Genomic DNA, 20,953 nt, shown 5'->3' on the forward strand with positions numbered 1-20,953 from the left:
AATGGGGTATTTGTTTCAAGGTTTGAGGCATGGATTTAGGAAGTCTGGCTTCCTACATCTTTTTTCATGGGTTTGAATAGTGTTTATTATTCAAACCCATCGATTATTTTGTTTCCTCCTTATTTAATTTAGGAAGTACGTCACCAACCTCCGACACACCACCTTCGGTGACCACCGCGGCCAACTCTAGCTGCCGCCTCCAACAATCGCCACCGGCCAACTCCACCTGCCACCTCAGCGACCGCCAACGACCAACTCTGGCCGCCACTTGGTGATCATCATCAACCAACCTCCAATCGCCACTGGCCAACTCCGACCACCATTGACCAACCTCTGGCAACCTCCCTACCCCCCACATTGGCAAAATTCCACCCACCAACTCTGTTGGCCACCCCGACTACCACTTCTGGCGACCGCCACCAACCAACCTTGAAAAACATTAATAAAAATACTCTTAATATATAACAAACTAGACAAATTTGTATATAAAAACACTTTTAAGAAAGAATTGCAATACATGTATGTTTTTTTTTTTTTTTTTTTGATGAGTTTTCATTAAAAGTGTTTAATTAAAAATGAATTTTTGAAAGATATTTTTTTCTAAGTCATTCCAAACACGCTAATAGACTGCAATTGTATAGTTTTATTTATTTAAGTTATATGTGTAGAACTATGTATGTTTGAAAGCTCTTATTTAATTTAATAACATTTTGATTTTTTTTTTGTTGGTCAATTTAACTAGCTCGAAGACTTAGAATCATTTTCTAAACGTAAAAATTTAAAATGTTTAAAACAACTTAGCGACTAAATAAAAACTAAAACTCAAAATTTATTATTTTTTAGTCCTCAAATGTAATTTGATAAAAAAAAAAAAAGTATAGTTTTCCAATCATTGAATTTAATATTAAAGTACTAATTTAATTCAATTTTAAGTCTAAAAAAAATTGATCATTTTCAGATTAGTTAAACTGACAAAAGTCTATAAAATTTTATTTCAAAATCTAGTAAGATTAAAATATCAAATTATTAAAATAATATATTAAATAATATTATAATTTTAGTCAAAATCTCTATTTCAATTTTTTTTAAAAAATATTCTTCTAAATTTTTTTAGTTTATTTTAAACTTAACTATATTAAAATAATTAAGATGACAAATTTAAAATAATCTAAAATTTAAACGGTGATTAAATACAAGAAATTTTTTTTCATAAACTAAATATTTATAAATCCATACTTCATTCCCCAACTATTTAAGTTCGCACTTTAAACACAGGCTTACTTCCAAAACTTGCACTCCAAATACAATTTTCTTAAACCTAAGCTATCTAAACCTTCTAGCCTAATCCCCATACATAACATTCCCAGGTTTAAGATTCCAAACATGCACGCCAAACGCCCCCTAATAAAGGATTATAATTCCAAACCCATATTTAGATTGAGGACTTTAGACATGATTTGTAATCCCTATTACATTCCCTTCCAACTATTTTCAACCCAACCATATTTCCCATTTTTTTTCAGTTTTACGATCTCATTCCAATACCGATTTTAACATTTCATCATAATCTTGATTCTCAATAATTTCAATTACATTTCACCCTCGGAAATAAGCTCTATATTTCCATCAATAGAAAACCAATATTTCTATTTGCTTTCTTATTACTGTACATCGCGTACGCTTCAAAGTTTCACCTCCAATTTGAAATGGCAAAATGGTGGCATTATAGAAGGTAAGAAAAAGACATCCGAATTTAATTTAATGGCATAAGAAACACTATAAATTCTTCAATCTCGATGCTGCTTAAAAAATAAAATAAAAAACAGTTACAAAACCAAAACTCCAAATTTTCACATTCGCCCTTTTCTAATCATTTTGAAAGCCAATAGATAATGAGAAACAAAGTACATGCTGCAATGACTCCAGACAGAATAATTGTGTCCCTTGACCGTCTTCTTCTAATTGAACCTGATCGTGTCATCAGAAACTAATTATTGTTAGCCCAAACGGACCAGAAAACAATAGTGACTGACTTTACCAATGTTTGTAAATTACCTAGAAGGCCACGTATAACTGGGAATTTGTCACTTAGAAGCTTCACTTTTCCTTGAACATCACCAAACAAGGCCCTTTGGTTTCCCAAGACTGCCCTTGTAGTTTGGGCTTGACTTATTACTTCGTCCATCTGCAGAAGACAAATTTAAAAAGAAAGGAAAAACATGAACTGCGGCAATACATCAAAATCCATGATTGAAAAGGCTAATATCATAATGCTAAACTACATATCAAATCCATGGACAGTTATGCGTTTCTAAATTCCAAGGTTAAAGCAAAACCATACTCGAGGGGAATGATGAAAGACGAATATTGACTGACAAATAAAGTTAGTTTTCTTTTTCATTTTCCTCCTTACACATATGAGTGATTTTTGCACGTCTAGCAAACAACCTAATGCTCCCAAGTGCTTATCTCTATATTCTCACATCTTGCTTCAAATAAAACATTTTGCTCAAAAAAAAAAGGCTGCATTGCAAGGGAACTGAAGGAGGAGACTAGATCACCAATAAATTTTATTGAGGCTTACATGAGCAATACTTCCATGAATAGCAGCTCTTTCCCGCACTAATTGCACCCTCGGAGACATGGTTCCAGGTAACTGTACGAAACAAATTGGGCAAGAGTTACTTTCTAACATGCATTGAATATATCTCTGTCAACACATTCCATGTAACAATGTCAACCCAGAGGTGGTCGTGCTAACCTTATACTCGTTGATGTCATCCCTAACAGAACTCAAAAGTTCTGCATGTTCCCTCATCGAATTAATGTTTCCTTTGATCCGTTTGAATTCCTGAAGCACATCAATAACTTTCATTCTTTACTACTTCAATGTTGTTGAATAAAGCATTTATATCAAGGAAGTGGCAAGGTGGATCCTTAAATCATTAAAGCAAATGACGTACGCAATTTCAAATTTCAATCAGAAATTAGAATATGGCACAGAAGAACTATGAGGTCAAATCATTACCTTACCCCATATTCAAAGTTCACCCGATGCATTGTAAATTTGCTCCAATATTTCATGACTAACGAATGAACACAGAATATTTTGAATGATAAGGTGACAAGGTCCTTGATCCAGCTTATTGGTATTCCTTTTCATGGATGGGTTAAAATCCTCTAGTCTCGCACGGTGATGGCATCGCATTCCTGCGGAATTTCTATAAGATATGCATCCATTTTCTCTACATGTTCTAGACCTTTTTGTAGCTATGATTGTGATCAAATTTTTTCCAACAGGAGATCCATTTTGTAAGCCCAGCTTGAGGGGATATCTCCTCTTGTCATTTTTTATGCTTTCAGCACTAATATGTTTCAACTTTTTTTCTAGAAAAGGAAACTATACTTTTCATTGAAGAAATAAAAAGAGACTAGTACTCAAATTACAAGAAAACAAAAGTAGTTAAAACAAAAATACGGGAGAAATACAAAAGCAATCAACATAATATAAAGACCAAGTTGGAAAGACAGACATTCTAATCTAAAGCATAAATCTTGAATAGAAAAATCTGTATGAAACTTGGAAAGAGAGCACCAAGAAGAAGCATTAATCCTTATGATTTCAAAAGGATCCATCCATACAAGTGATTTATCTTGGAAGACTCTAATTCCTTTCAAACCAAATTTCAGCAAGGATTGCTTTGACCGCATTTGACCATAACAGCTGAGACTGTGGGTTTAAAGATGTTTCAACCTTACTACTTGAGTGACCCTCCAGTACTTGAGGTACAATGACACTCCAGTACTTGAGGTACTTGGAAATCCTTCTTGAGTGAGAATCAGTTAAACAATTGCTTATCTTACAACTTGATACCTTAACAACGTTCCTTTTTTGTTTAAAAAGAAACAATTTTTCATTGATAAAATGAAAAGAACCTAATGCTCAAAGTACAAGAAAAACCTTAACAACGTTCCCAATTACTCTGATAATATTTCTATCATTATCTGCCCTTGAAACACGCCTTGCCTTGTCTAGTTAAACAATAGGTTTGCTTGCAAGAGATGTAAAAAATGTAGAGGGAAAACGTAAGCTCTCTCTGTCCTCTTCACTTCTTTTTCTTTCTTCCTTTTCTTCCTTCTTTCTTTCTTCTTTTTTCTTTTTCTTTCTTTTTTTTTTCTGTTCACTTTTATTTATTTCGTTCTTTCTTCTACTTTCATTCAATAAACAAATTAATGTAACCCAATCCACAAGGTCACATCAAACACCCTCAAGAAATTTGACTTTTAGCCTAACAAACATTTGGTACTATAAAGTGCAACTGGATTAATTTGATGGGGTGAGTGACAATCAGTTAGTTGACTATAATCAGCAATAGTAGTCGAGATGGAGGACAAACAAATGTGTGGTGAACAACAGATACATGCAGCATGATGAAGAAAGATGCCATTCGCACAAGCATCGTGTGGCAGCCAAATGGACAGGGGGTCTACTACATAGATAAAACATCACCTTAGAACCCCAAATATATTGAAATACAAAAGATAAAAGAAGACAAGACAAGCCAATGAATTCAAGATACTGGGACCCTCACTCTCTTGTTAAGTACTCTCACTCAAGCCTAAAGCCAACTAAATCAATGCTTGCCTTCGTCCTTTTTCCCTCACTATTTATTACAACTCTCCCTAACAAACTCCTTAATTAATTGGTAATATACCCTCAACATCCTAATAGTATTCCTAGCCACCCTAATACCCTTCCTATCATAGTTCTGTTAGACCATCTATAATTCATCAATATAAGAGGAGGGGTAAGAATGTAATTGTGGAGGGAGGTTAGTTATTTTGTGGGAGTAAGGGACGTTAACGAGAGTCTGTTCTCCCCCATACAAGCTGCCTACTAACCTACTCAACAACTCTCCATCCTCTCCCTCATATACCTTCTAACACATCTGTTGGATTTAGTGTATTTACATTTGTAGTATTTTGTTATGCCCCCCATTAAGAATGTTTATAAAATAAGGGGTAGGAAAAGTTATACACCCTAGACAGGGAATTAGCAGGGAATGTTGGTATTTAAGCTTTCTCTTTAGTTAGGGTTGTTATCTTGAATATCGTGTAATAGAACGGTAGTTCTTGTGGAGAGCTCCAGCCCTCTCATATGGGCTGGTGGTTTGGTTTTTGCTTTGAAGAACATTTCCCTGTAGTTTTGTCATTCTGAAGTTTAATATCACAAAGTGAGAAAGAATCCTACATATTTTTCCTTATTTGTAGATGGTCTTTCTCCTATCATAGAAGATGTGTACTTGATTCAAACTATATCGAAGAAGATACCAATTTTATTGCTTCCAAAATTCTAGTAGGTAATAAAGCATAATCTGTGAGAGCCCTATATTAGGATTATTAGTAGGATAATAGTAAGGGCATAAGGGTAATTAGCTAGGGGCCTTGGTTATAAATAGTGTGTTAGGGACCTTAGAAGGTGTAAAGATTTTGGTAAGAATTTTCCATTGTGGGAATTTTGGGAGAGAGATAACCCTCTCGAAAGACTAATATTGAAAATCCATGAGTTTTTTTCGATTTTAAAGAGAAATTACATAAAACCAAAAACTGAGCCCAGGAACCAAATAGACCAAAAACCAAACCATTAGTTTTGTCCTTTATTGAACATTGGTTGGTCTTGGTTCCCATTTTTACAAAATCAACTGGTTTGGTTTGGTTCTCAGTTGGGCCCAAAACGGAAGAAACTAAACCAACTATCACCCCTACCTGTGTCTACTCGCTTATAACCACTTGCATCCATTCTAAGGTGTGCACTTGCCCGCCAATGTGCATTTGCGTCCACCCGCTATTATGAATTTTGGGGCATTGGCCCCCATTAGTGCCTATGTGTGCCCATCACCAACTATCACCCCTAACTGTGTCTACTCACTTATAACCACTTGCATCCATTCTAAGGTGTGCACTTGCCCGCATTATGAATTTTGGGGCATTGGCCCCCATTAGTGCCTATGTGTGCCCATCACCACATGCTCCATATATATGTGTCGCCTCACCTTGTATTGCATTCTGTTAGACCTCCAATTACAAAGGTGGCTCCAAGAAGGGTAAATGAGGAACTTCAGTCCCACGTAAATGAGAATAGTAGTTATTTCATTTAAAAGTTGATAAGGATGGTTTGTTATTCAAAATTAGATAAGGATGAGTAGTTTTCTTATGGAGTTGTAACTCCCTAGGTAGTTACTTTTGTTGTATAAATAGCCCTTCTTGGGAGAGATGTCGTTCTTTTTTCTTGTTCAAGTCAAGTATAAATATTAAGATCAAGGGCCAGACTATTAGCCACTTCAATACTATGACTGGGAGGTTATGAGAGCTACCTTACCACATATCCCCCCAAACCAGCGGCCTAATTTTCTCAACCACAACTATTCAGCTACCTAGCAATCTATTAGCCGTCCCGTTAGATTTATTCCTCTCTAGTGGTAAGTAAATCTAATATGACGACAACTATTCAAGTCAAGTATAAATATTAAGATCAAGGGTCAGACCATTAGTCACTTTAATATTATGATTGGGAGGTTATGACAGCTACCTTACCACGTTTCCCCCGAACCACCGGCCTAAATTTTCTAAACCACAACTATTCAGCTAAATAACAATCTATTAGCTGTCCCGTTAAGATTTATTCCTCTCTAGTGGTAAGTAAATCTAATATGACAGACAAATGTTGCTACCCAAAATTTCAACTAGTTCTCCAAGGTGGACGGGAATGTTGGGTTGTATGTCCTAAAACTCGCAATTTGTAAGATTAAACATATTCTATTTTTCAATAAAGATGTTATTGAGGTTTTGTTCAATAAAACCGTTATTTTTTTTTTTGAAAAGGAAACCAAACTTTTTATTAATGCATAAAGAGAAAGTACAAGAGATGTGTACTTAAATAGGAGCGATACAAGACACGAGATCAGGAGACGCACCCGGGCATCTCAACTAGGTTGACACCCTCTTAGCGTCCTCATCACATCCATAAAACTCAAACAAAACGGAAAAGATGGAACTTATAAGAGAATTGAATACAGAGAAAAAGCATCCTCTTTTGATAGACAAAATACATAACAAGAGGGAAAACAAGAAACTAAGCCTAACTACTTAAGTCTTCAAGGTTGGAGAGCAGTGTCCCTTCTCCTTAAAACACAATCAATCCTCAATCTGGGAGGATGAATGCTTGCCAATTCAAACATAAATCCTGAAGGGAGTATGCTGCAAAATGCTTTGAAAGAGAACACCATTGAGAAGCATTAAGTTTAGCAGCCTCGTAGCGGAAGAACCAAGTGTGTTCTCTACCTTGAAAGATTCTTTGATTTCTTTCGAACCAAATTTCAACTAGTATTGCTTTTACTGCATTGCACCAAATCAGATTTAGGGCTTTTTTGAGGATAGGACCAGTGAGCAGCTGCTGAACGTTATTTTTACAAGTAATGTCGAAAGCCCAGCTCATGTTGAAGGATTTAAATAGGACTAGCCAACAATTTCTTGCGAAGAAGCAGTCAAAGAACAAGTGCTGTAAATCTTCTCCAGCTGATTTACATAAAACACACTAATTAGGAGAAAGAAAATGGGAGGGCAGCTTGTGTTGTAGAACTGAGGCATTGTTTAGGATTCCAAAAAGCAAGATCCAAACCATAATATTCACTCTTCGAGGGCTATTGGTCTTCCAAAGAGCTCTTAAAAGGTGGGTGTCAAGAGGTGAGGCCAAGGCAAGATGGTTAGACAAAGATTTTACCGTGAATGAGCCATTTGCTTCTAAAGACCAAGATCGAGAGTCAGGTCTGAAAGAAGGCTTTATGTTGGAAATCAATAAGAGTAAAGCCTAGAAATCTGGTATTTCTTCTTCTTTTAATAGTCTTCTGAATGGTAGAGACCAAGAGAGGGTTTGAGAATCCCAACGATCCAAAATAGATCCATTTTGGTTGGAAGCAACTCTAAATAAAGAGGGAAAACTGAGTTTAAGGGGTGTGTTACCAGTCCAAGAGTCATGCCAGAAGGCTATTCTGCTTTCATTTCCCAGTTTGAAGACTGCCAAGACTTCTACTTTCAACCAGATTTTTGAGATGCTGATCCAAGGACTATGAAGACTGCAAAATGACTTTCCAGAAGTGTGCCATTCACCAAAATTTCTACCATGAATACTCTTTATAACTTGTGTCCATAGAGAAGAATTCTCATGGATAAATCGCCACCCCCATTTGGCAAGAAGTGCCAAATTTCTTCTTTTTAAGCCTCCTAGAGCCAGTCCCCCATCCTCAATTTTTTTTTATACAATCTCCCATTTTACCAAATGATTTAGCTTCCCTCCTTTATGTCCTTCCCAAAAGAAATTTCTCATAATTCTTTCTATAGAGGAAATAACCTTTTCTGGAATTAAGAAGGAAGACATATAATAGGTTGGTAAATTTGAAAGAACTGAATTGCATAAAGTTGCCATACCGCCTCTTAAGAGGTTATACCTTCTCCATTTGTCAAGTTTGCTCTGAAGTTTGTCTATCACCGGCCGCCAAAAGTCCACTTTTTTTTGGATATCCGCCCAATGGAAGACCTAGATATAGAAAAGGCAGCTGCAAAGATTTACAACCTAACCTTGAGGCCACGGCTGCTTGCTTGGAATCTTCAATATTAATTCCACGTATGGCTGACTTTTCCCAATTTATTTTCTGACCGTGGCACCATTCGAATAATGCAAGAGTTTTTCGGAGAATCTCTAACATTCCATCATCATTTCTACAAAATAAGAGGGTGTCGTCTGCAAATTGGAGAATTAAAATATGGATATTATCCTTTCCTACCACAAATCCTTCAAACAATCATTTTTCATGAATTCTGTTGACCAAGGCTGAAAGAACTTCACTAACTAAAAGAAAAAGAAAAGGAGAAAGAGGGTCTCCTTGTCTAATTCCTCTTGTTGCCATAATTCTTCCTCTAGGTCTTCCATTGATGAATATGGAGAATTTAGGATTGGATATAAAGCCAATAATCCATGAGATCCACTTTGGATGGAAGCCTTTTTCATGGAGAATTTTTTCAAGAAACTCCCAATCAACTCTATCAAAGGCTTTTTCCAAATCAAGTTTTAATATCCAACCTTGCTTCTTTTTGACTCTATACTCCTCTACAGCCTCATTTGCTATAAGAATTGGGTCAAGAATTTGCCTTCCTTCTATGAAGGCACTTTGTGTTGAATTTATTAGGCTTGGCATGATCACTTTGAGCCTTTCCGCAAGCACCTTAGCTATTATCTTATAAACAATAGTAGAAAGGCTTATAGGTCGAAAGTCTTTTACCATGACTGCTTCCTCTTTCTTTTGAATTAAGCAAATAAAATTCTCCTTAATACATGAGTTGAGTTTACCGTTGTGATAGAATTCCTGGAAGACATCTTTAAATCCATCCATCAACAAGTTCCAGAAATGAAGAATAAATTCCACTGTGAAACCATCTGGTCCAGGAGCCTTATTTTTTCCTAAGGCTTGAATAGTAGCTTTAATCTCTGCTATATTGAATTTTGCAATCAAATGAGTATTACCTTCAGTTGAGACTCTTGACCAAGCCATATTCAAAGGTATTGAACGAGTACCCGTGCATTTTGTGTATAAATTGGAAAAGAAATCCAATATGATTGTTTCTATCTCTCAGAAAGATTTGGTTGGCAATTCTTGGTCGTTGAATAATTCAGCAATAAGACTTTTCCTCCTTTTAGCTGCAAGGAAACGATGAAAGAAAGAAGTATTCTCATCCCCCAGAAGTAGCCAATTCAGCTTGCTTTTTTGAGTTAGGTCTCTTTCCTCTGCTTGGTAAAGAGATAATAGGTCAGCCTTTAAAGACAATCTCACATCTTCTTCTGCTGAAAAGTTCTCAAGGCTGTCGGTTTGGAGGTCTTTTTCATTGATTTCTTTCGGCAGAGATTCTTCTCTGATTTTCTGGTCTTTTTCGTGCTCTGCCAGCCACCTTTTAACACTCTGTTTTACCCTTCTTAGTCTGGAATATAAGGCAAAATCAGCCCAATCCTGCTGCCCTTTTATCAACAAAGAATTTTCAATTATCCAACAGTATTCCTTATTTTTTTAGCCAGTTGTTACAGAATCTAAATGGGGAGGGACCCCACTCAAAAGCACCAGCTCCAAAAAGAAGAGGAAAGTGATCTGAAATAGTTCGAGCTTGTCTTGACACTCTTGAATCTTCAAAGAACTCATCCCAATTTTGAGAAACAAAGAATCTGTTGATGAGGGATCTTGATACCATTACTCCTTCTCTTGACCAAGAGAATTTTCCATTGGACATACAAATTTCAATTAGATTTGACTCTCTAATAAACTTATTGAAGTTTCTTATTTCTCTTGAAGATCTTCCTATTGGGAATCTTTCTTGTCTTCTTCGGATGCAATTAAAGTCCCCTCCAAGGCACCATGGAACATCACAAGAATCTAATATGGAAGACAATTCAGACCATAGGTTGTCCCTTTCTCTGTAGCAATTCGGACCGTACACGTTTGTTATCCAGTAGCTTTTTCTACAAATTGTTTGACATTTTAAGGTCAAAGAACCGGTTGAATTGAAGAATGTGGAAATGCAAGAGAAGGTGGAACTATCATTGAACTCCTTACTCGGTTTCTCAGCAAAGGGAACAATGAAACTCAAGGGCAAAATCAGGGGCAAGGAAGTGGTAGTACTCATTGACTCGGGAGCTACTCACAATTTTATCCATCAAGAAACAGTAAGGGAGCTGGAAATACCATTGGAACAACAGAAGAAGTTCGGGGTGGTGATAGGAAATGGAAGTGAAATCGAAGGGAAGGGTATTTGTAAGGGGGTAGAGCTCACACTCCCAAATTTAACAGTGAAGGCAGATTTCTTGGCTATGTAGTTAGGAAGGATGAATGTGGTACTCGGAATGCCATGACTTTGTACCACAGAGTTCATAGGAATTCATTGGCCTTCATTGACAATGGTTTTTTGGTCGAATGGAGCACCTATCATGTTGAGAGGGGATCCCTCCCTCACTAAAGCTGAAATTTCTTTTAAAATGTTGAGTAAGCAGTGGAATGATGATGATATGGGCTTCTTGGCAGATTTCCAGCATCTTGAGTTTGAAGACTTAATGGAACGGAGGAAGGAAAGAAGAAGGCCAACCAGCATTACCTGTCATGATTCAAGAATTATTAGATCAAAACCAAGATGTTTTCAGCTTACCTACTTCACTTCCCCCTAAAAAGGCAATTGACCACCGAATAACCATTAAGGATGGTACCAATCCAATCAATGTGAGGCCCTACAAGTATGGACATGCGCAAAAGGAGGAGATAGAGAAACTGGTTCATGAAATGTTGCAAGCTAGTTTCATTCGACCTAGCAGGAGTCCTTATTCAAGCCCAGTGTTGTTGGTGAAGAAGAAGGATGGTGGTGGGCGATTTTGTGTAGACTATAGGAGGCTGAATCAAGCTACAATAGCTGACAAATTCCCAATTCCAGTCATTAAGGAGTTACTTGACGAGTTACACGGGGCTGTTGTATTCTCCAAGCTTGATTTAAAGTCAGGATACCACCAAATCAGCATGAGGGAGGAAGACATCGAGAAGACAGCATTTAGAACCCACGAAGGGCACTACGAATTCTTAGTCATGCCTTTTGGGCTAACGAATGCACCTGCAACCTTCCAATCACTTATGAACCAGGTCTTTAAACCATTTCTACATCGCTTTATACTTGTGCTTTTTATGATATTTTGGTTTATAGTCCAGATGTTTCCACTCATGGGACTCACTTAGGGGTGGTGTTCAACATTCTAAGAGACAACCAACTCTTTGCTAACCAAAAGAAGTGTGTGTTCTGCCGGGAAAGGATTCAATATTTGGGGCACTAGATTTCACACCAAGGGGTTGAAGCTGATGGGGAAAAGATCCAAGCTATGGTCAACTGGCCATGCCCCACAAATGTGACTGAATTGAGGGGTTTCTTGGGTTTAACCGGGTATTACCGACGTTTTGTTCAAGGTTACAGCATCAAGGCAGCCCCATTAACACGTTTGCTCAAGAAAAATAGCTTCAAATGGGATGAGGCTGACACTCGAGCATTTGAAGATCTGAAGCAGCAGATGGTGGCATGTCTGGTTCTAACATTACCCGACTTCAACCAATCCTTCATCATAGAAACATATGCCTCTGGAACAGGGGTGGGGGCTGTGTTGACTCAAGGAGACAAACCAATAGCTTTTTTCAGCCAAAAGCTCTCACAGCGTGCTCAAAACAAGTCCATATATGAAAGGGAATTAATGGCAATCGTGTTGGCTGTCCAAAGGTGACGTCATTACTTGTTAGGAGGAAGATTCACTGTGATTTCAGATCAAAAAGCCTTGAAGTTCTTGGTGGAGCAGAAGGAAGTACAACCACAATTTCAGCATTGGTTAACCAAGCTTTTTGGATATGATTTCAAAATACTTTACCAGCCCGGATTGATGAACAAAGCAGCAGATGCCCTGTCTAGAGTACAACTACCGTCCGAACTTATTAGTTTGTACTCATCAGCCGTGGTAGATGTGGAACTCATACCAAAGGAGGTGGGGGAAGATGAGGAACTATAGCAAATCATTGCCTTGTTGAAAGATAATCCGGAGGGCAAACCTAACTACAGATGGACAAATGGAAGGCTACTCTATAAGGGGAGGTTAGTAATTCCTAAACAATCGACTTCGATTCCTTCTTTGCTGCACACTTACCATGATTCCATACTTGGAGGGCATTTGGGGTTCTTAAGGACCTACAAACGCATGAGTGGGGAGTTATATTGGCCGGGAATGAAGAGTGATATCAAAAGATATGTGGCAGGCTGTGATATTTGCCAAAGGAACAAATCAGAATCTCTAACCCCTGTAGGACTGCTACAACCGTTACCTATTCCCGAGCTAACCTTAGAAGAGTGGACCATGGATTTTATTGAAGGCCTTCCTAGGGCTGGGGGCTTTGATTCCATCTTAGTAGTGGTTGATAGACTGAGCAAATATGGGCACTTTATTCCTCTAAAGCATCCATTTTCAACGAAGCAAGTGGCAGAAATCTTCATACAAGAGATTATCAAGCTCCATGGCATTCCCAAGTCGATTACTACATATAGGGATAAGATCTTTTTGAGTAATTTTTGGAGAAAAGTCTTTGCAGCATTGGGAACCAAATTAAGGAGAAGTACGGCCTTCCATCCTCAAACAGATGGACAAACTGAGCGAGTAAATTGGTGTTTGGAGACTTACTTAAGGTGTTTCTGCAATGAGCAACCTAATAGATGGAATAAATGGCTGGCTTGGGCAGGAGTATTGGTATAACACCACTTTCCATGCTTCAATAAGGGCCACCCCATTCCAAGCAATCTATGGAAGGACTCCCCCATCGTTAATCCATTATGGGGAAACAAAATCAAGCAATGACAGTGTTGACAACCTCTTAAAGGAGCGGGACTTGGCTTTGAATGCACTTAAGAAGAATTTGGAAATTGCACAAAATAGAATGAAGAAGCAAGCCGACCAGCATAGACGTGAGCTGACATTTGAGGTAGGAGGCGAAGTTTTCCTCAAACTAAGACCCTACAGACAACGGTCACTAGCAAAAAGGAAAAGTGAGAAATTATCCCCAAGGTTCTATGGTCCGTATCAAGTAACTGAAAAAGATAGGAGAAGTGGCATATCGACTGAATTTGCCACCAGAGGCAGTTATACATGATGTATTTCATGAGTCTCAACTTAAGAAGAAATTGGGTAAGTCGCAATATATACAGCCATTACCTCCTATGCTAATGGAAGAATTTGAGCTATAGATTACCCCTGAAGTGGTGCTTGGAGTAAGGTGGAATGGAGAGCTGAACACACAAGAATGACTTATTAAATGGAAGGGCCTTCCGGATAGTGAGGCCACTTGGGAGTCGATAATGAACATCCGACAGCAATTTCCATCCTTCCACCTTGAGGACAAGGTGCATTTCGAGAGGAGCGGTAATGTAAAACCTCCCATTATATTCACATACAAGAGGAGGGACAAAAAGGGAAAATCACCACAAGAGTTAGTTAGAGGGATAGTGGAGTATGAAGATATGATGGAAAGGGGCAAATTTGTTGAGGAAACTGTTGGGGGTGGGACCACAGGGAGCTAAACAAATAGGAAGAGAAAGAGAGGAGGAGGAGGGAAGAATTTTGGTGGAAGATGGTTCGTCCTTCAGGAGAGGGTCCAGTACCTCTCGAATTCTAGGCTGGTGGCTATCGTTTTACATTTCTGGGTTTCCATTGAGTTTTGTTAATTACTCTCTTGTTTGGGTTTATTCTTATTCCTCTGTATTTCTTGGCTGAGACGATTGCTGACAAGTTTATAAATAAAAGCTGGAAGAGTTTGTTGATTGCCATTGTTCCTGTTCATTTCTTAATTTTCTTGTTATTCGATTGGAAGAAATAGTAGGGAAGAACCAGTGGCTTAACAGTATGATGCTTTGGAAATCTTTGAAACTGAAATTTTGCCTTCATCCCACATTGATAAAATACCTCCTGCCCTACCCGAAGCTTCCACAAAAGCTCAGCCAACTTTTTTAGAGCTCCATAAGCTTTTAATAAAAGGTAGATCGAAGTTGTCTCTTTTTGTTTCTTGGAGAAGTACTATGTCAGGGTTTATTTTTTTCCAGAGTCTTTTGATTGCCAACCTTTTATTTCTGTCACCAAGCCCTCTGATGTTCCATGAAAGAATCTTCATTATTGCTTTTAAGGTTATTGAATTCTGGACAGTTGGTTAACCCAGAGTAAGTTCACACTCTTCAATCAATGAATTGAGCTCCTGAGGTATGCAATCTTTGATAAATGGTGGTGAAATCAGGGATCTCTTCCTTTCAACCCCCTGTTCTTCCTCTGTATGGAAGAGAAACTTTAAAGCATCTCCACTGCCAATTAAGTCTTCTGCTGAAGTTTGATCAATTTCCTTGATGTCTTTTTCAAGTTCTTCATTGCTTACACTTGTTACTGATGCATCTTCGAAGTCATGAGAGATTCCATGAATTGGAGATCCTTGCAAAAGAGAGATATTTGGATCTGAATCCTTGAAAGATGGATGATTAAGGGGAGGCCAATTAGTAGAACAAAAAACTGACCTTTTTTATTTGTTTTCTGGGATTTGAAGCCTTATGCAATAGTCCTCAATTAAATTAGAATTTGAGATGGAGGACCACAATTTGATAAGTGATTTATGTCTTTGCACAAAATGATTGGGGAAAGGTTTGAAGAGGTGTGAGCCTTTTTCGGAAGTTGCAGGAGCCTCAATGTCATTAACTTCTCTTGGTTGCTGAAGGGGCGTGATTTGTGAAGGGCTGGCTGCAGAATCAGCCTCAATGTCATTAATCTTTAATGATTTTTCTCTTGCTGTAACTGAGATGATGGAGCCCGATTTTTCAATTGGAAGAGAGAGTGTGTGATGGCTCATAATAACTAAGGGAGAGCCGTTTTTTTTTTTTTAACTTTTCCGCTGTTAGAGGGAGAGAAACATTGAGCATTAAATCCACTGGTTCTTTCTCTTTCCTCAATAAATGTGGTTGTTCAAATTCTTCAACTAATTGTCACCAACCGGCTGATTTAAATGTTTCTTTTGCTGTAGAAAGAGAGGAAACTCTTCTACTTCTGCTGACACACTCGAGTTCTTTTGTAAAGGGAGATGATTCGTCTTCTTTTTCCTTTTCCGAGGTGACTCTTGGCATTCTTCTTCGCAGAATTCTGAGTTAAACAAAACAGTCTGAGGGTCTTGTTGTGACTCTTCGTATTCTTTTGATATTTTCTTGCAGGTTGAATGAGGATGGCGCTTCAAATTCTTTTGATTTTGATTGGGAGATCTTATTAAGGCTGCATACGGATTTCTTGCAAACTTCGACTTAGAGTCTGAGGAAAGAAGAAAAGACCAATCTGATCCAAGCTCTTCAATGATTGCCCCTTCATCTTTCATGGCTTGATGGATTCGACATAAATCAATTGGATTGGAGAATTGGTTAAGAAGAAGATCGCCCTTGAGATTTTTGAAAGACTCAACACACTTTATATCACCAAAATTCAAAAAGATATTTCCACGCTTTTCATCTTTAATTTCTATGGTTGCTGGCATGAATCCATAAATATTCCTTCTTACTTTTATTCTTGCTTCCGCACAATTGATGAGATTAAGAGTATCACTTGCTATGCTTTCAAGACCTCCGAAGTATGCTCCAATTGCTTCAAATGTGGCTCTACACCAATAGTCCAAAGGTAGGTTGTTTATTGAGATCCAACCCCCAAATCCTTTCACAACTATAGGTCTGTCGTGCTTCTCTTTGTTCCATCTTTCAAATAAAAGATGATAAGGCCCTATTGACTGCCACTTTCCAGGGGCTTCTATCAGATCTTCCAAATTCCCTTGGTTTAATTTGACTAAAGCTTTGTCTTCAAACAGGGGATTGATGATAACAGGTATATGGAAGCCTTGAATCAAACTTTTTTCTATTTCCTTCCACTCATTAAATGCAAAGAGCTTGGAAATGGTCCATAACTGATTAAAATCTTCTTCGAATACCTCTTGGCTTTTCTGAACCCAAAAGGCTTGCTTGTGAAGTATCATCATCAATTCTGAGGTAGGCTACGAGGTATATTCTTTTTTTTTTTTCACTACATCCGTGAAACTTGTTCTTCTACAGCTATTTCCTTTTTTCGTGGAGCTTCTTTTATCCCATCGATGTTGAAAGCTCTATTTACTATCTTAGGAAATAGGGGATGCAATCTGGGAAGGTTCTGATGAGGGCAAGGGGAAAAGGGAGACTTTTAAGAAGCCACTTACCATAGTACTGAAGTCTTGCCATCCGGATGTTCCATCACCATAAGGGATGTGAATGTTTTTTCTTCCTCCCGTCCACGGCCAGACCGCGCATTCCACGAACCATCCTTTGTTGTCACGAAATTTGGAGAGACGGATGACACTTTGATCGACTCTTTCCTTTAGAAGAAAGAATTCAAAGTTGTGCTTTTAGGTTGATTGGTGACTTCAATAAAACTGTTATTGAATATGTAAATTGCATTAAATCCAATAAACTAAGATTCATGACTATTACATGAGTACTTGGACTTTATGTGGAGACATAAGAATTGATCAAATTCGAGTAGATAGCCAAAACGGTCTATAAGTATACGGATAAGACTGAGTACCTTATTCTGGAAACATTATCAGATGCGGCCCACTTTGTACTTTGTACAAACGATGTGATCCTGAATCATTTATGTGGAGACATGCGAGTAGGGGTATCCTATGCAAAGAGTTTGTATAAGACCAAACCAAGAAATAAGTCATTCTTACTTTATAACGTTGTTTAAGACTGACTATTTCAAAGTGATAACCGAGGTAACTTGACATTAATCCTAAGCTAACTATGAACTCCTGTTTATTCGAGATTATCTTTAGATTTGTATGAATGAAGGTCGACTCAACAACATCGACTCAATAAGCCTCCCATTTCAGGGGTAAGACCAGTAGATAGTTGGGGACATAGGGTGCAAGACGAAATTCACTCCCACCCGCTTTTAGGGATAATAAAGAGGTTGTTGTCTTGAACAAGGGGCTTTACCCTTTCATTGGCCTGAGAGGGACTCGATTTGGTGATTGGATTACAAATAAATTGTTTATTAGAGGATCAGTAAGACTTAAGAAGCAAGATGTAATTTCAGGGATAAAACAGCTTTTGACCCAGCCGTTATTAGGAACAACCTATGAAGGGTCGACTTACCGATTATGGTTATATCAAGAGGACAAAAATATATCTATAATGAGGGGAGTGCAACTACTAGGCTTTAATGGAGTGACACGGTAGTTAATGAATATTGGTTAATTGAGATCGTTGAAGCCCATCGGTAAGTCCATTAGGTTCCCTACTAGCTCACAAACGGACTAAACCTTAGAATAGCGTGATGAGTAAATTTGAAACGTTCAAATTCGATTTAAGAGAATTAGTAATTTCAAATTGAACGAAATTGGAGAATTGGATAATATTTAAATTTGATTTAAATATTAATTACATGAATAGAGATTTATGTTTTAGGAATTGGTGGTTTAATAATTTGATATTTGATATTAAATTATTTAATTAATTAAAATAGTTTAATTAATTATTTTGAAATAATTTTATTAAAAATTAATTATTAGAATTAATTTTTGTTTAAAATTAATTAAATTACTCCATTTTATTTTTGAAATTGGATTTCAAATTAAATTATTTTTTTTATTAAAAACCAATTAATTTGAAAATGGTTTTCAAATTGAAAAATGATTTTTTATTAAATAAACAATTAAAAAATTGGAAGAATGAATGATGGTGGGTTTTTCCCACTTTACACACCAAATTCCCACTCATATTTGAGTTGTTTTGGTGTCAAGCAACTATGCAAGCTGATTGTATGGTGATTTTGAACAAAATCAGTTTAATGTTGTTGAGATACAATTCATGCAAATGGAATTGAGCAAGAAAAAGGAGTTCTTATTCTCATATCACACCAAAACCAGAAATTGCTTATCAATTTCCCTCAATCCTAATTCATTTTGGATCCCACCATCCAATCAAAAGTCCTAGAGAATAGTAAAGAAGATCAAGTGGTGGTTCACAATCTTTTGAAGAGGAGATTCAAGCTGGAGTTGGTGATTTGAAGAGTTCAACAAAGGTAATATCAAAACCCTATTTTTCTTGTTATGAACATGCACGTTCCTATGCTAAAATTGATGGAATTAAAGTGCTTAAGATCCTAATTGTTTCCGCTAATTGCATGCTAACTCCAACAGGGAATTAATTGTACATGCCTCAAATGATTCCAGGATCATCTTGCGCTCTTGCAGCCCATGCCATAAAATCGCAACTGAAGTCAAGCCAGCATGGAGCCAAGAACATTTCTAAATCTGAACTAATATGTGAAAGAAGCCCAATAGGGAAAAGAGAAGAACCACCTGCTGGCTTTAACAAGGGTTGATGAAAAACCAAACATATACAAGCAAAGTAGTCAACCAAAGACAATTAGGTTGAACCAAAGAATTTGGAACTACAAATCATCAATTCTCATTAGGTTATTTTTTATTATTATTATTCTTATTAATGCGCTCATTAGGATCTTGATGATACAAAAATAATTAAAAAAAATAACTAAAAGAGGAAAAGAAAGTCAAAACCTGTGTAAATTCATGGAGGATATCCTTGTGTCTTGCTAGTTTTTGATTTATGGAGGTAGCTGGTGCTGCAGATACAGCACATCGACTCATTGAATCATTAACGTCCAACAATTTCTCCAGTAAAGATTGGATTTCCATTTCCATAGACTTCCATGATCGGTTGGAACCAACAGATTGTGAACTAGAATCCACATAAGCTGATCACAAGCACAGAAACTATCGTCATATAATTTCATCAAAGTATAAAGACAACTGTATAAGACAGTACTTAATCAAGGACTAGTAGTACAAAGGTTTAACTCAGTGGCATTGCCTTGGATTGAGGCAAACAATCTTTGCCATTTAGAGTGTTTAAACAGGTGCATAGAAAGATTAGGGTCGTGGATGTTCTTTTATTTACTTAAAAAATAAAATATGTTCTGGACTAATTTATAAGCTGCAATGCTGATGTGATGTTTTGGAACCATTAAACAAATTAGGAACATAAGCCAATTGACTCAACTTCAATTGATTTAACTTTATTTAGCAGTATGGAATGAAGAACACAGAACAATGAATATGCTTTTGAAGCATTGGGGGCATAAGACATATATAAGATCTTTAACTACGAACATCCAAACATTCAGTCAATCAGAGGTTCCATAGAGGGGGATGTACATAAATTTTTCTTAAAAAGGGAAAAGGGAAAAAAGTAAGCTGTAATGCAAAATTAATGCCGAAGTTCCAAACCAATTCGATAAGTGATTCTAAGCCTGAATGCGATCACAAGTGCTTGTGGAAAAATCATTCACAGCGAAGTATTCAACATCACATAACAGATAAATGAAATCATCTTTGTGAAGTTTCCAAGTTAGATCTTCGATTTGATTACTTACATATCGGCAATCTAAGAAAAAGAAAATTAGAAAGCGTAGCTAGAGTTATCCTTGACCATCTCACATAAACACTACCCTTCGTTAAGGTTCCACCAAACAGGAAGGGCCAATTCCATCCATCTCTGCACGATGAGAAATAGTAGCAACTGAAATTGAAGCTTTACCCAGTACGAATTTGGATATAGCGATTGTAAAGCATAAAGGAGTAAGGAATGAGAAGATAGTGCAATGAAAAAAGGTAGAGAAAACAAACCTCCTTGAGTGAACCTGGTACCGAGCTTTGCATAGGAGGAGAGCTTGACATCGAGATCGCCCTCGATCTTACGAGCTTCACGCCTCAGCTCCTCCCAACCGGACTCCTGCAACTCAAGGCTCTGATCCTTCATTGCCATCTACAAAATTCACACCCAAAACCCATTTTAGTTTAGTTATCAGTATCACAGTGCTTAATTGGGCTCAAGGTAAATGCCGTTTTTCTTTTTCATACATGTCCGAATATTTACAGTGTGCCGAAATATATAAATAAATAATAATATGACTAATCACCTACGTGTATAACTCAACCGTATCTCAATCTGTTAGTATCGGCTAAATTTGTGATTCGAATCCCTTCCATTCTTATTATATTGGAAAAAAAAAATATTCATTTGACCAGCGAGAATAAAGTCCCTTGGGATCCTGAACTCAACCAAAAATCTTAGTTTACCCAAAAATTGGGAAAGAGAACGCTGAGAGATTTTTCTTTGGAGATTACGCTGAGAGATTTTTCTTTGGAGATTATGTTGTGTGTAATTAACTGAAACTTAGTAACATGAATCGAATTCAACACCTATTTAGCTCTCTTTG

At 37.2% G+C, this 20,953-nt stretch overlaps 1 protein-coding gene across 1 annotated transcript; it reads right to left on the reverse strand.

Annotated features, from left to right (window-relative positions):
- Window positions 1-1,733: 1,733 nt before the first annotated feature.
- On the reverse strand, window positions 1,734-20,604 carry LOC120079633 (Golgi SNAP receptor complex member 1-2-like). Its single transcript, XM_039033898.2, has 6 exons — window positions 20,361-20,604; window positions 19,233-19,429; window positions 2,762-2,851; window positions 2,585-2,656; window positions 2,056-2,185; window positions 1,734-1,968 (listed from the first exon to the last, which is right to left on the reverse strand). Exons 1-6 carry the CDS (start codon window positions 20,497-20,499, stop codon window positions 1,871-1,873), a joined length of 726 nt encoding a protein of 241 aa, XP_038889826.1. The 5' UTR covers window positions 20,500-20,604; the 3' UTR covers window positions 1,734-1,870.
- Window positions 20,605-20,953: the final 349 nt, after the last annotated feature.

Source organism: Benincasa hispida, chromosome 6 (assembly GCF_027475165.1).
Source record: "Benincasa hispida cultivar pf3 chromosome 6, pf3_genome.v1.1, whole genome shotgun sequence".
NCBI classification, from domain to species: Eukaryota; Viridiplantae; Streptophyta; class Magnoliopsida; order Cucurbitales; family Cucurbitaceae; genus Benincasa; species Benincasa hispida.